Source organism: Echiichthys vipera (assembly GCF_963691815.1).
Source record: "Echiichthys vipera genome assembly, chromosome: 16".
NCBI lineage: Eukaryota > Metazoa > Chordata > Actinopteri > Perciformes > Trachinidae > Echiichthys > Echiichthys vipera.
Window position 1 is genome coordinate 3,522,805 of NC_139841.1, and position 16,148 is coordinate 3,538,952.

At 46.6% G+C, this 16,148-nt stretch overlaps 1 protein-coding gene across 2 annotated transcripts in view; it reads right to left on the reverse strand.

Annotated features, from left to right (window-relative positions):
* The window catches only part of megf10 (multiple EGF-like-domains 10), a 78,505-nt gene that overhangs the window by 17,292 nt on the left and 45,065 nt on the right, over nucleotides 1-16,148 (reverse strand). For both annotated transcript variants that reach the window (XM_083930178.1, XM_083930177.1), the window contains exons 7-10: nucleotides 15,184-15,304; nucleotides 13,595-13,731; nucleotides 4,371-4,583; nucleotides 1,744-1,918 (exon numbers count right to left, since the gene is read on the reverse strand). In XM_083930178.1, coding sequence (XP_083786304.1) covers nucleotides 1,744-1,918; nucleotides 4,371-4,583; nucleotides 13,595-13,731; nucleotides 15,184-15,304 — 646 coding nt within the window. The remainder of the gene's footprint in view (nucleotides 1-1,743; nucleotides 1,919-4,370; nucleotides 4,584-13,594; nucleotides 13,732-15,183; nucleotides 15,305-16,148) is intronic.

The following is a 16,148-nucleotide window of genomic DNA, read 5'->3' on the forward strand; positions in this document are numbered from 1 at the left end:
AGTGAAAGTAGTGTCTTGTAAGCCCATCTGACATGGGCCCACATTGGTGTATGAATACTTTTATTCATTCATGCTAAAAATGTAGGAAAACAGCATTTGCATTTTGATCTTGCAATAGTTCTGACTGCTGCCACTAGGTGTTGCTATAGAGCCACATTGTTACTGATAACACCTTTACTGAGCACATGGAGCCGTGCACTGCAGAGCTGACAGTTTCAGTTGTTTGTCAAGATTTTAAGTTCCCATAGTTCCTAAAGTATTAGTGTCAGGTTTGGTCTTGGTTTACTGGCTGTGATTCAGGCAGATGAGTCAAGTCAATTTTATTTTCAACTTATCTTATGAAGCAAGGAATCTCTGTGTGTTATGTAATCCACATATAGCGAGTGGATCACTGTGGCCCAAATTGAATGAGTGCATTTGGTGCCTAATGTTGGCGCTATAACACAATTTACATTCGGCCTGGACCAGAAACATGATTTTGTCCCTGGATCCTGTGGGTCCAGATGACTATATCCATATCAGCCACACACTTGACATTTGAGTCTAGATTGAGTTCGCCATTTTAAATTGTGTCCAACTGTTTTTTTGCTGCTTCTCCTACAAATTTTGAGAAACTAACACCAAATGTGGGTATATAACATCTGTGGACCAAGCCAGAGAGATGGTCTAGTTTTGCCCTCAAGCTGGCCCTCAAAGTTTACTCAAATGCTGTGTGCAGGACTTGTATTACAAAACATGTCTCAAAACACTTTGTGATATTGCAACCACATTTGGTGGACGTGTAGATATGATGCCTGAGTGGACATCTACGAGCGGCTAAAAGCTGGCTCTGTAGCCGCCTCATAAAACTATAAAGGAAGGAATCTGTCTGTGTAGTTATGAATGACTGTCCTTCACATCTCCAGATCAGTTCATCCAATAAACTTTAACTTGGCAGGTGTGTTGCTAAGGACCCAAGGGAGTGCAGCGTTGATTGGATGAACGGTGATGAGCCCAAACCCGTACTGTATAAGCCTTATGAAATAATTAAATTAACATGTGACCTTAAAGTGTAATTCCTGCGTAAAATCATCCCATGGTCTTTTTCGGCAATTACATCAAATAAGCCATAGAGACAATTTTTTTCCATCTAACAACTATTAACGGAGAAATCCGATAGAGTCGCTAACAGCCGGACTTGGCTAACACTGATTAGCTCGGGGCAGTACAGTGAAGGCATTCAAAGGTCTTTTTTAACCACTAATACTGCTGAAAATAACAGCAAACCTCTGCAGCAGCATGAGAAGAGTCCCTACACAGAAAACAAAGCACCAATGGGCTCCTTCCTTTTGGATTGACTTTGGTAATCCACTTGAATGGACTTTGCTATGAGAGGAGCTGGTACAGGGGCCAGTAGGTAAGTCTTTAAAACACTCTTTTAATAAACTCTGGGTTTACTAACTATATTGTTGCTGCTTTTTTTTCTGTGTCAGGACTCTTCTCATGCTGCAGAGGTTTGCTGTTATTTTGAGCAGTATTAGTGGTTTAAAAAGATGTTTTAATGCCTTCACCTTAATGCCCGAGCTAATCAGTGTTAGCCACTTCTGACTGTTAACAACTCTTGAAGACTTTTCCGTTAATAAACTATCATTGGCTTATTTGATGTATGTAATTGCCAAAAAAGACCATGGGATTATTTTACGCCAGAAATACACTTTAAGCAATTACACATTTAACATTCTGACATGATAGACATGGGTTTACCGTGTAGCCTGGAGCACAGATACACTTTCCGCTCACACTGTGGCAGTCTGCACCATTCTGGCACTGGCACACCTGCTGGCAGGACTCGCCATAAAATCCTGGGGTGCATGTCTCATTGCAGTAGAGGCCTGACCAACCAGGCTGACATGTACACTCCCCTGACATTGGGTGGCAGCTGGTGACAAGAGAGGAACACACCATAATTACACATTGTACTTAATTCTTGTTTCCTTTTTGCTCATACTGGAGGTATATTATTGCTTCGTACAACATGTCATCAAACCACATGAGTCAACTCACAGTGTCTCGAGATGATGAGCAGACAGTCTCTGCTTAAAGACATTTGTGTATTTCATTCAGTTGTTCAGCTGAAAAGGGACCTAAGTAGTTGTGTGAAGAAATACTAAAGACTTCAGAGAGATTTTAAATCCTGTCCTACTTTATCATCTCCATTCACATTGATACAAATCAGTGGCTGAAGTGTGCTGCTTGTCAGATTCTGGTATCTGAACAGATGTTTGAAGCATCCTGAGGCCTGAAGGATGGTGATATTGACATGATGATAGACAAGTTAATTGCTGTGGACCAGTGTTGGTCAAGGGCACATTCTGGGGATGCTGCTGAGAGGTAAGAGGGTCACAGAAATTATCAGCAATCATTTTCTTTGGACCCTTTTAATGCAATTTAATGACATATGGTGGACACACCTACTGACCGTTGTTACCATGGATGGATTACTGAAGCAGCCTAGCAAGGGGTCAGGGGGTCAGAGTTAACTGCATGTGTTGACTCTCATTACTCTGAAATGTGTTTCATTATCCAGTAACCACAGATATTTGAGAACAGAGAGTTACACCAGCCTAGGTAGAAAAGTCCTAATAACAAAGAAAGGTTTGATTTGGCTAAGATGTTTGGCCTTTTAAGCACCAGTGCTCAGGTACTCTGTGCCTGTAACTTCAGTCCTCAATCTTTGGGGCAAACACATAAACTTAGTGATGATTAGTGTCTGTTTATCTGGGATAGTGCATTGTTCATATTCAGAGCATAAAACAAAGGAGACTGAGACTAGGGCTCTGCAAGGGCCTAGAATCGAGGCCAGGCACCAGTCAGTTACCACATCTCTAAGGGCCCGTCCACACGGAGACGCATGTTTCTGTAACTGCACAACTTTAGTCTGGTTTTGGCCGACCATCCACACACAGCCGGCGTTATCGGCGCCTGAAAAATATTCCTTTTGAAACCAGGTCCCAGAGTGGGAGGAATGTCGGAGGTTGTCTTCTGGACGGTGAAACCACATACTCTGTTAAACGATGACGTCATCGCCTCACCTCTGACCTCTAACCCCCGCTGTGTCTCATAACAACAGTGCTGCTGCGTGAAAAATAAAGTTGCTAAGAAGGTGTGAAAAGTCTCTAAATCTAGAGAGATGGTGTCTGCCTGTGAGTGCTTTGGGACGTGGAAGGGGCTCCCAGCAGCACCCTCTGCTCGTTGAGGACACTAACTGCAGAGTGATCGGTGCATCAGAGTCCAAAACAGCAAAAGTCTCCACTAACACCAGAAACAGTGACACATTTCTGTCTGGGATGGAGGAGGATTCGGGAAGTCTCCAGATTTGGAGAGAAACTCTCTGGTGTTTGTATTCTCCACAGCGTCTCCCCGTCTCTTCTTCTCTGTTGTTGGTGTATTTCTGTGGCAGTTACAGCGCCACATCAAGGCCTGGCATGTGTACTACAGCGTTTTCAGTCGGTTTCACTGGTCTATGTGGACGCAGAGATTTCTTGAGCCGAGGCGGTGTGGACGGAAAACTTTTTAAGAACGACGGAGAATAAAAAGGTCGTTTTTCAGATTGTGTGGACGTACACTCAGACCTGACTGAACCTGGCTGGGACGGCCAAATTTGAGAAGTTATATGTTTGCTTTATTTCATTCAACACTGATCATTATCTATCCAGGCTAATAAAAAGCATTTGCTACACTCTTTTCTTTTCCCTCTTTTGCCCTTCCCACTTGACACTGTGTATCTACTTGATACACATGATATAGCTGCATGGCATAAGCATGGACGAAGACAAGAAAAGAGTCAGCGAGACTGAGACATGTCAACCTTGCTCTGTAGCAGTCTCTAAGAGGCTCTATCGATCCTTTAAAACTGTGTAGGTTATAGGAGCTGACCAGTACTGAAGGATGGAAAGTCTCCATGATGTTTTTCATCCCAAGCCAGCAGTCACACATGTGGAACCTGTCTGTATTTGTTAGTGACTGTGTTCGACTGACAGCTGGCCCACCTGACACAGCACTCCCATTGAGTAGCAGCAGAACAGCTGTTGGGTGGAGACACATGCAGCTGCCAGCTGTGCCAGCCCAACTGATCACTGCCTGACTACTGGGCAGCTGTCCACAGGGTCAACCATCACAGGGACAAACATACTGTACACACAGAACACATGAATACTTTTCCCAGACATCTGTTAACACTGCTGTTTGAAAGATACACATTTGAAGAGGAATATTCAGATTTTTTTTTTTAGCAACTGGCAAAATGTTTTTCAAGCTCTTCAAATGTAGGAACATTAATTGACCCCAAATACTATGTGCAGGAGGAAGTTTGATCACTACTGACTGCGTACCTGCGTGTGTTGTGGGCATAGCACGGACACTTCCTGTCACAGCGGAGGCCGTAGTGTCCTTCAGGACACAGTCGGTCTCCACATGTCTCCCCAGTGTATCCTGGCTCACACAGACACATTCCGTTGGTGTGGTAGCACTTGCTGTGGTTCTTGCAGCGACACGTCTTTGCACAGCCAGCTCCGTAAGTACCAACTGGACACTCATCCTGGCACCTGTTCAAAATTGAAATCCATGCTCAGTGATTCCATCAAAAACACTTCTCTCAAGATAATGAAACACCTATGTTGTACTTTTATTGCAACTGTTTCATTTTTGTTTCACTTCTTTTGGGTTATTGCCACCTGATTAAGTTTATATAATCATGATGACTAACAGTAGATTAAAAATGTTCATTGATGGATTTTTTTAAGGTGGAAAAAAGGAGGATAACAGGGCTCTCAGTTTAGCTTCTCTGTGCACACACATGAATGACAAACAAATACAACGTGCAAACAATCAAACATTTTACGGTCAGATTTCCACATTATGCACCTGGCATTCAGAATAAAACATCACAATCCTGTTCAAACAGTAAAATTGAGAATTATATTTATTTATTTATTGCTCTTATGTAAACTATTGAAACACATTCACCTCTCTACTTCCAGTCCGTCTCCTATATGCTCACACACACACAGTACTACACTTACTATAAGCCGGACTCAGAAGTTGGAATTTCCGATTTCCAATTACAAGTGAACGCAGCATAACTGTTAGTGACGGTCTGGGCTGACAGACCAACCGCTGTCAGCAGAGTCACTAACATGGAGGATTATTTACATCCAGAGAGTGAATGTCTCCACAAACACAGATTAGAATACTCAGCAAAAAGGCAACAAGGTCTTTCATTAGTGGGTCACATGATCAACCACCATTGTTTTCACTCACAATTTGATAGAGAGGAGCTTAACAGACAATTAAATTGATGAAAATCTTACAGCTTTAATTCAAGCACAGTTTATACATGGATGCAGACATATCTGCATCCACCTCTCTCTCACACACACACACACACACACCTTCCTAAACACTATTAAAACTTTTCAGACAGTTATCTTTACCGACATACAACAATGCACTAATGCAAGCAAACACTCAGGATCAACTCTTGTACCTGAACACTGACACATGTCTTTGTCCCTCACAAGTAGTTGTGAATTAATGACTCATTACACAACAACTTCAAAACACTAACCACAGATAGGATTACAGCATGTTTTTAGCCCTGCCAAGGACGTCATGCTTTTGTTTCGGTTTGTCTGTTTGTCCAACTCAAATACATCAGCATCCTTTGACCAACTGTGAGTGAGCAGTTTGCACACTTTCTCCTCCTCCTCGCCCTGCTGGCTGCAGTAAACAGGCTCTTCGGTGGTTCCACGGCTCATTGTGAATCACAGTCACTGCTGGAGCACAGAGCACCAGCTACTGTGGCTCAACAAACCACTCGCAAACAAACTGCTTGAGAATGAATGCAGTAGGTCGTCATTATCTCTTCCATGGTTACTGTACAAACATATATCAGGCCAACCACCAAACCAAGCTGGGTTTGAAAATGAAATGCCCTGCTGCCTGCTATCCCATAATTTAGAGCAGGCAAGAAGAAAGGCAAATATGAACTTAGTGTAACCGCTTTTTAGTAGGCCACTTGAACGATTTGAAACAACCTGCAGTTGACAGTTTAGTTGTTGTCTGATATTTCAACACCACATTCTATCATCCAGCTTCTTACAAAGCACTGTTCAAAAGAAGTGGTGCTCCTTCTGCTGAGGGGCAGACACCTCCCTAGTTCCAGTGGGTTTGGGTGTGGCATGGCCAGCCCATTTACTCATGAAAGGGCAGTTGGAAGGGCTATTCCTGTCTCGTCACTGGTCTACTTAAGTATATGGTGTGTGCTCTCTGATATTGCTAATTATATGGGCCCAAAGCCCTGCGTGGCGTTCTGAGGAGGATTGTCTGTGAAAACACTGACTGGGCTTCCTGGTTTTGTATTCTCTCTTCTCTCTGGAGGATGTGGAAGAGTTAAGCAGATGCAGGTAATCTGATTTGGAGTTTGATAGTTTGTTTTACTCTTCTGCATGGCATAATCAGGTCCAGTGAGGGACACAAGAACATGTCTCCTGTTGTTGGAGGAGATCTTAGTGCTCCAGTCTCCTGGGGTTACAGATACAGTTTAAACAGTGCAGCTTTCAATTTGGGCGGAAGTCAATTGTGAGCATAATAATCAGTCAATACCTTAAAGCACATTTAAAGAAACATCCTTTAAGGTCAACAAATGCCACAAAAAAGACCACAATCCAAAAATGTGTTACGGAAGGGACACACCAGGCCGGCAGTTGGCTGTAGGTCAGAGTCGTTTGCCTTAGTTTTTGTGGTGTGTCCTGCACTGTTGGAACTAATCGGCCATCAACAGCGTTCCTTGGCAGCTCAGTGCAGAAGAGAAACAGAAGTGAGGTCATATTATTACTATTTTCTTACATTGAGATCGTTAACAGAAATCGTTAAATCCATACACGCACACATAACAGGGCTCTCAGTTTAGCTTCTCTGTGCACACACATGAATGACAAACAAATACAACGTGCAAACAATCAAACATTTTACGGTCAGATTTCCACATTATGCACCTGGCATTCAGAATAAAACATCACAATCCTGTTCAAACAGTAAAATTGAGAATTATATTTATTTATTTATTGCTCTTATGTAAACTATTGAAACACATTCACCTCTCTACTTCCAGTCCGTCTCCTATATGCTCACACACACACAGAACGACAGACAGACAGACTTACACACACACACACACACATTCCTATTACACTAATGCCCTTACTAAAAGCCTGACTCAGAAGTTGGAAGTTCAGATTTCAAGTTATAAGTTAATGCAGCATAACCGTTAGTGACGATCTGGGCCGACAAACCAACGTCTCTCAGCAGAGTCACTAACATGGACGATTATTTACATTTAGAGAAGGAATGTCTCAAGAGACCCTCTCTGGGAACCATCACCATATCATGGTGAAGAGGTCTGTGTGTCCCTGTGAACCTGAGGGCTGTGTTGACTCAAACCTAGTGCTCCTGGTAGGGTCTCCCATGGCAGAGTGGTCTCAGGCGAGGGGCCGGACTAAGAATGGTTCACAAAGACTCTATGGACAAACGAGGAAGAGGAAGAGAGACCCTGCCCGAAGGAAGCCCGCACCCAGGCCCAGATGGAGGGCTTGCCGGCGAGCGCCTGGTGGCCGGGTTTGCCAAGGAGCCCAGCTGGGCACAACCCGAAAAAGTGACCTTGAACCTCCCTCCTCTCCGTCCTGTGGGCAAAACCACTCGCAGGGGTCGGGTGTGCTACTGCACGGGTGTGAGTGAAGGTGAGGGGCCTCAACGGACCAGACACGGGCAGCAGAGGCTGGCTCTGGGGATGTGGAATTTCACCTCTCTGTTGGGGAAGGAGCCAGAGCTTGTGCAGGAGATGGAGCGCTACCAGTTAGATCTAGTGGGGCTTACCTCCACACACAGTCTCGGTTCTGGAACTGACCCCTGGATAAGGGTTGGACCCTATTCTTCTATGGAGTTGCCCAAGCTATGAGGTGCCGGGCGGGTGTGGGGATACTCACAAACCCCCAGCTGAGCTATTTGGTGTTGGAGTTCACCCCGGTGGACGAGAGGGTCACCTCCTTACGCCTGCAGGTGGTAGGGGGGAAAACTCTGACTGTTGTTTCTGCATAGGCTCCGAACGGCAGTTCAGAAATTCAGCCTTCTTGGAGACCCTGAATGGAGTCCTGCATGGGGCTCCAGTAGGGGATTCCATAATTCTGCTTGGAGACTTCAACGCCCATGTGGGCAATGATGGAGACACCTGAAGGCCTCCCTGATCTAAATCCGAGTGGTCGTCTGTTACTAGACTTCTGTGCTAGTCACGGATTGTCTGTAACTAACACCATGTTCGAACATGAAGATGCTCATAAGTGTACATGGTACCAGAGCACCCTAGGCCAAAGGTTGATGATCGATTTAGTAATCGTATCATCTGATCTGAGGCCGTTTGTTTTGGACACTCGAGTGAAGAGAGGGGCAGAGCTGTCAACTGATCACCATCTGGTGATGGTGGTAACCCACCATCTGGTGATCAGTTGGGTCGGACGATGGAGGAAGATTCTGGATGGACCAGGTAAGCCCAAACGAGTAGTTCGGGTGAACTGGGAACGTCTGGAGGAGGCACCTGTCCGAGATTTTCAACTCACACATTCGGTGGAGCTTTTCTGGCATCCTTTGTGGAGGTTGGGGGCATTGAACCGGAGTGGGCAATGTTCAAAGTTTCCATTGCTGAAGCTGCAGCGGTAAACTGTGGCCTCAAGGTCTTAGGTGCCCCAAGGGGCAGTAACCCTCGAACACCGTGGTGGACACTGGTGGTCAGGGAAGCTGTCCGACTGAAAAGGAGGCCTTCCGGGATATGTTATCCCAGAAGACTCTGGAGGCAGTTGCAAGGTACTGACGAGCCAGAAGGGCTGCAGCCTCTGCTGTATCAGAGGCAAAGCAGCAGGTGTGGGAGGAGCTCCGAGAAGTCATGGAGAAGGACTTTCGGGCGGCACCAAGGTGCTTCTGGAAAACCATTCGACACCAGGTGGGGGAAATGGGGAACCGTCCAAGCTGTGTACAGTAAGGACGGGATGATGGTGACCTCAGCTGATGAGTTAATCGTGTGGTGGAAGGAGCACTTTGAGGAACTCCTTAATCCGACTAACATGCCCTCTTTTGTAGAGGCAGAGCTGGAGGCTGATGGGGAATCATTGTCAATATCTCTGGCAGAAGTCACTGAGGTAGTCAAACAACTCCACAGTGGCAAAGCCCCAGGGATTGATGAGATTCGTCCAGAAATGCTGAAAGCTTTGGGTTTGGAGGGGCTGTCTTGGTTGACACGTCTCTTTAACATTGCATGGAAGTCTGGGACAGTGCCAAGGGAGTGGGAGACCGGGGTGGTGGTTCCCCTATTCAAAAAGGGGGACCAGAGGGTGTGTGCCAATTACAGGGGTACTACTCAGCCTCCCTGGTAAAGTCTACTCCAAGGTGCTGGAAAGGAGGGTTCGTCCTATAGTCGAACCTCAGATTGAAGAGGAACAATGCGGATTCCGTCCTGGACGTGGAACAACGGATCAGCTCTTCACTCTCGCAAGGATCCTGGAGGGGGCCTTGGAGTATGCCCATCCAGTCTACATGTGCTTTGTGGATCTGGAGAAGGCATATGACCGGGTTCCTCGGGAGATACTGTGGGAGGTGCTGCGGGAGTATGGGGTGAGGGGGTCCCTTCTGTGGGCCATCCAATCTCTGTACACTAAAAGCGAGAGCTGTGTGGTTTGCCTCCGCCAGGGGTGCGCTTTGTCACCAATCCTGTTGTCATTTTCATGGACAGGATATCGAGGCGGAGTCGTGGTGGGGAGGGGTTGCAGTTCGGTGGGCTGAGGATCTCGTCTCTGCTTTTCGCAGATGATGTGGTCCTGATGGCATCGTTGGTCAGTGACCTTCAGCACTCACTGGATCGGTTCGCAGCCGAGTGTGAATCGGCTGGGATGAGGATCAGCACCTCTAAATCTGAGGCCATGGCTCTCAGCAGGAAACCGGTGGATTGCTTATTCCGGGTAGGGAATGAGTCCTCACCCCAAGTGAAGGAGTTCAAGTACCTCGGGATCATGTTCACGAGTGAGCTGACGATGGAGCGTGAGATTGGCCGGAGAATCGGAGCAGTGGGGGCGGTGTTGAAGTTGCTCTCCCGCACCGTTGTGACGAAAAGAGAGCTGAGCCGGAAGGTAAAGCTCTCGATCCTCCGGTCAATCTTCGTTCCTACCCTCACCTATGGTCATGAAAGCTGGGTCATGACCGAGAGAATGAGGTCGCGGGTACAAGCTGCCGAAATGGGTTTTCTCAGGATTGTAGCTCTGGAGTCTCTCCCTTAGAGATAGTTCCATCTATGAGGAACTCGGAGTAGAGCCGCTGCTCCTTTGCGTTGAAAGGAGCCAGTTGAGGTGGTTTGGGCATCTAGTACGGATGCCCCCTGGGCGCCTTCCTAGGGAGGTGTTCCAGGCATGTCCAGCTTGGAGGAGGCCTCGGGGAAGACACAGGACCAGGTGGAGAGATTTTATATCCACACTGGCCTGGGAACGCCTGGGAGAGGGAGATCGAGCAGCTGGTGAAGAGATGGAATCAACTCTGAAAACAGTGGAGGAAGGCAAACAGAGAGGAGAAGGAGGGCCTGAAACCACTGTGGGACGAGGTGAGAATAGGTCTTGCCGGCCTACGGAGGGCAGAGCGCATCCGCAAGTGCAGAAGGCGGAAGGAGAAAGAGAGGAGTAACTCCTTCAAAAATACTTCAAGCATGCCAAACAGCTGCTAGAGGACAAGTGAAGCGGAAAGCTGGAGTCAACTCCGCTGGGATCCCCTGGTCATATTCCTCGCCCAGCTGCCCCAGCCTCCTTCTTTGATGCTGCCCTCCCCAAACTCAGTGAGGTAGCAGAGATGGTCCGGAAGACAAGAGCAGCCTCAGCCCCAGGCCCTAACGGGACACCATACAAGCTCTACAAGTACTGCCCAGGGGTCCTTAGACACCTCTGGAATCTGCTGAGAGTGGCCTGGAAAAACCAAGTCATCCCTTCAGAGTGGCAAAGAGCTGTCACAGTTTTCATCCCAAAGGAGCAGAACTCCAGTACGATCGGCCAGTTTAGGAGTATCGCCCTCCTGAATGTCGAAGGGAAGATCTTCTTCTCCATCCTGGCCAAGAGGTTGACCAGCTACCTCACAGGAAACGGGTACATTGACACCAGCTGCCAGGAGGCAGGTGTGCCAGGCTTCACAGGGTGTGTGGAGGACTCTGCATTCATATGGGAGCAGATCCAAAGGGCAAAAAGAGAGAGAGGTGACCTGTACGTCAAACGACAACACCATCTTTGTTGCAGGCGGTGAGAATATCCCATTACTGGCAGATCAACCTGTTCGTAACCTGGGTCGCACCTACACAGCTGAGCTCTCTGAAAGACAGACGGGGGAGACTGTGATGAAGCAGCTCGCAGATGGCCTGGCTAAGATCAATCAAAGCCAACTCCCCGGAAAGTACAAAGTTTGGTGTTACCAAAGGGTGATGTGGCCACTGAAGATGAGCAAAATCCCCTCCTCAGTGATGAGCAAGATGGACGGACTGGCAAACTCGTTCATCAGGAAGTGGCTGGGACTACCAAGATGCCTCTCGGAGGTAGGCCTCTTTGGTAGGAACATGCTACAACTACCACTGCGATCCATCAGCGTGGGATACAAGCAAGGGAAGGCTCGGCTGGTGCTGGAGCTGAGGAAATCCACTTACCAGCTGGTGAGAGCAGTGGGCACCCAGATAAGAACGGAAAGAAAGTGGAAAGCCCAAGAAGAGGTCGACATGGCAATCGGCAGGCTGTACTCCGATTTTAATTTAATTAATTTAACTTTATTAAAATCTTTATCTAAAAAATACACCCACAGGGCGTTTTGAGGGGTACAGAATGAAAGTATTGCTTTTCCATAAAAAATATATATATTTATATATATATTTAGTCTGAATTAATAGTTGAACATTTTTTTTTTTAATGGGTTGGACAATGCCTTTCTGTCCCGTTGTGTTTCCATGGAAGCAGCCAAAAGCGTTGGGCGTTGCTGGTTGCCAGGATTGTCTGTTTTTTGGTGCAGCTACTGTAGGCTGGCACTGGGTGAAATGGAGTTTGCCAATCCTGCAGCTGCTTCGGAGCCTCAGTGAAGGGGGCGTTATTTGTCCCAGCAGCTGAGTGAGCGGAGACGGGCTAAAACCAGAGTCACTATAGGCCGAGCATTCACTCCATGGACTAAGAGAAAGGAGAGAAAAGCCATTAAAACGCACGCCCACATGGCTACGGTTCTCCTAGATCGCTTTCATCGTTTCCTCTGCAATACTTGTTTTTATGGTGTGATTTGCAGGAGGGGATGGGTTCAAACAGACTCAAACAGACTTTGGTCTCATGTAGGCTACTGGGCCGGGTCTGACAGACCTGGCAACCCGACTGCTGGAGTTATTTTTTGTTGTTGCGACTAGGATCTTGAGACACTAGATGGCGGTATTCTGCTCATTCTCCATATTCAACCTTTAGAAGTTAAAGGTGAAATTTGTAGTTCCCAACCAAATGCTCCACAAAATGGGGGCAGCGTTTCACCTTGTGCAAGAATTGTTTGATTAACTAATCGTAGATACTGTTCAATATTGTGTTCAGTTAGACACACAATATACCTGCAATATGTACAATAAAAGACTGTTGCAATGGTCATTTCCCCGGAGACTCTAGCTCCATATGGGTGGAGATTACTCACTCAGCGAAGTGCTTGGATACCAACAGCCATCAGGCTGGACTAAGAGGTGTTTTGCATAAACCTACCCAGCGTCAGGCTGATGCCTGGTCTCTTCTCAATGAGACGGACGACATGAGACTGCAGACTACCAGCCACCACACGAATAGCTGGTCACATCTGGGACCACACTTCCAGCTTCCATGCTCATCTAGATCATCTAATCAAATGTTGAGAAACTATTTGAGAAAATGCCTTTGCCACTTTGAAATTCCAAATGAAAGTTTCCTAACCTGATGGGTTGAATCTCAATTTCTCATTGGGAAGAGGTGGAAATACTGATTGCTGATTGGATAAACCATCTGTCTATCATCAACATACGGGCCAAATCAAACGATCAGATCATCAAAGCGAATGACGTACTAACAGCGTGGAGGCAAAGCGTTTCTCATTTCGTCACAATTAAATCAACCTCAAAACCAACGCTGATTGGAAGTTCACTTGGCAAACTTCTCCAAATTTTCTCCACTGCACGTAACCAGACTGATCTGTGAGTAAGATACAATGGAGCTCAGAGATCAGGATGGTCTCACGAGGCTAGACGTTTCCACCAACACCTACATGCCACGTGCATTTATGGCTCAGAGAATCAACACGTCAACTGATCCGTGCAAACACATTCAAGAATCTGTAAATAAATGCAACACTTATATGCTCAGGAAGCTTTTCAAAAGCAGCTATGAACTTGAGGTTGGAAATAAATCCGTAACACACTGATATTAATTCAGCCTTGAAAGCATGTGTTTTCACCACTAACTGCTGTGTACTCCATACGGGACAGTGTAAAGGTTGCTCCTACCGTTCTCCTGTGTATCCAGGGCTGCAGAGACACTGTCCAGAAGACAACACACAGAAGCCGTTGTTGTGACACTGACATTCCTGGGAACAGTTTTGTCCAAATCTTCCCTCTGGACATGGCTGGCCACACACTGTACCCTGCACACAGCAACGACAACAGGAGCATACATACAGTATCTGAAGTGTTTATCATGTGAGCAGCTTCTATTCCTCAACTAATTTTCCCAATCATGGGTACAGCTCCTCTGTTCTCTTTTAAGTCTAGATTAGAACATCAAAACCAAACTCTTCCTGACATTCAGAGCTCTTTTCACAAGCATGAGCTCCAGACAGTGACTTCAGGAGACTGTGATAATGTGTGATACTGTATGCATGTCTACTGTTTAATCTATGTGAGCCTTTGAACTTTATCAAATATGTTCGAGGAGCTGCTCATTCTCGAGTCATATCATGACTGAGTCTCCTCTGGTCCAGCTCATGCTGACATGTTATCAGAGGAGAAGCCCCAGCTCTTTTACACCAGATGATGTGTAGTTCACACCCAGTCTGCTGCTAAATTCTGTGAGGCCCTGAGCAACTCTGCCTTCTCTCACATAGTTTTAACAAAATTGTTTGTTCAGTTTCGGTGATTTTTCTCATGTAATGTACTTTATGTATTGTGCTACAGCACACTCTTAAAGCTATGGTCTACCATTTGGAATATTGGAAATTATTATTAACATTGTTTATACAGTGATTATTGTCCTCTAGTCTGATCTACACAATGTGAAATGAGCAAAAAGAACCAAAAAAATCCATTCAGTCTATCAGCCGTAGGCCTGCATAGAAATTGACCAATGGGAGCCATCCGTCACGGAAGGCTCCCATTGACTCCTACCCTCCATCCAAGAGATTGTGGAACACTGAGGGAGCGGCTTGGTTGGGCTCAATTTTCAGAATGTAGACCATAGCTTTAACCTTTCAACCACCACCCCTTTTCTTTAAAATGCCTTTTTTGCCCTACCCAAAATGAAAAGCTTAAAACAGGAACTGTAATGTCAATATGCATATATGTAGGACACTTCTTCTAGTTTTCTGAAAGTGTGATTCCTAAACTACATCCCCATTCAACATTACTACAATGCAATACACCGTTGGAAAGGGCAAATGATTGGCTACAATCATCAGGGTTGATAGCCAGTGACAGCTCCTTCGACCACAGCTGTGTAAACCACGATGCAGCCGTATTGATGTTCCAGACTGTACTGGCTGTACTTCAGGGGTGAAGGCTAAACAGAAAAAGGTGGAGAAAACAGGCACACTAAAGAAACCCTGTGCAGGAAGAAGAGGAAATGCACTTTTGGTAATAACCGGTTTTGTTTCTGTCTGAACAGAGTAAGCAGACAGTTAGCTCTGGACCTCACACCATAATATTCACAGCTTGAACTTTTAATGAAAAACCCTTTCAACCGTGAATTTGACCGCTCTAACCATGTGTAGCATGTCTGTGTTGACACAATGTGAGGCTGAACAAAGCTAGCTCCAAGAGGGTGTTGAGGGGGTCAGTGATCATTGTCAGTAGGAATGAGTTCAGACAGAAGTGGGGTGTACCATCCATCCTGCAGGACAGGAGCACTCTCCAGTCACATGGTGACACACTCCTCCATTCTGACAGGGACATCTCTCCTCACACTGCTGCCCATGTTTACCTGGAGGACACAGGTCTTCACAGCTGTGAAGAAAAAGAACACATCATCTGTTCATATTTGTTACTTTTAAGGAGTGTAAAAGTGAGTATCATGTCATTTGTATTGTCGGTTCCATATTACAATTACACAGTAATGGGTCTGTGGGTCTGTGGATCTGTGTGTCTGTGGATCTGTGGTTCTGTGGGACTGTGGGTCTGTGGGTCTGTGGGACTGTGGATCTGTGTGTCTGTGGATCTGTGGTTCTGTGGGACTGTGGGTCGGTGGGACTGTGGATCTGTGGGTCTATGGGTCTGTGGGACTGTGGGTCTGTGTGTCTGTGGGACTGTGGATCTGTGGGTCTATGGGTCTGTGGGACTGTGGGTCTGTGTGTCTGTGGGTCTATGGGTCTGTGGGACTGTGGGTCTGTGTGTCTGTATGTCTGTGGGTCTGTGGGACTGTGGATCTGTGTGTCTGTGTGTCTCTGGGACTGTGGGTCTGTGGGACTGTGGGTCTGTGTGTCTGTGGGACTGTGGATCTGTGTGTCTGTGTGTCTCTGGGACTGTGGGTCTGTGGGACTGTGGATCTGTGTGTCTGTGGATCTGTGGGTCTGTGGGTCTGTGGGACTGTGGGACTGTGGGTCTGTGAGTCTGTGGGTCTGTGGGACTGTGGATCTGTGTGTCTGTGTGTCTGTGTGTCTGTGGGACTGTGGGACTGTGGGACTGTGTGTCTGTGGGTCTGTGTGTTTGTGGGTCTGTGGGTCTGTGAGTCTGTGGGACTGTGGGTCTGTGGGACTGTCGGTCTGTGTGTCTGTGTGTCTGTAGGTCTGTGGGACTGTGGGTCTGTGGGACTGTCGGTCTGTGGGTCTGTGGGTCTGTGGGTCTGTGGGTC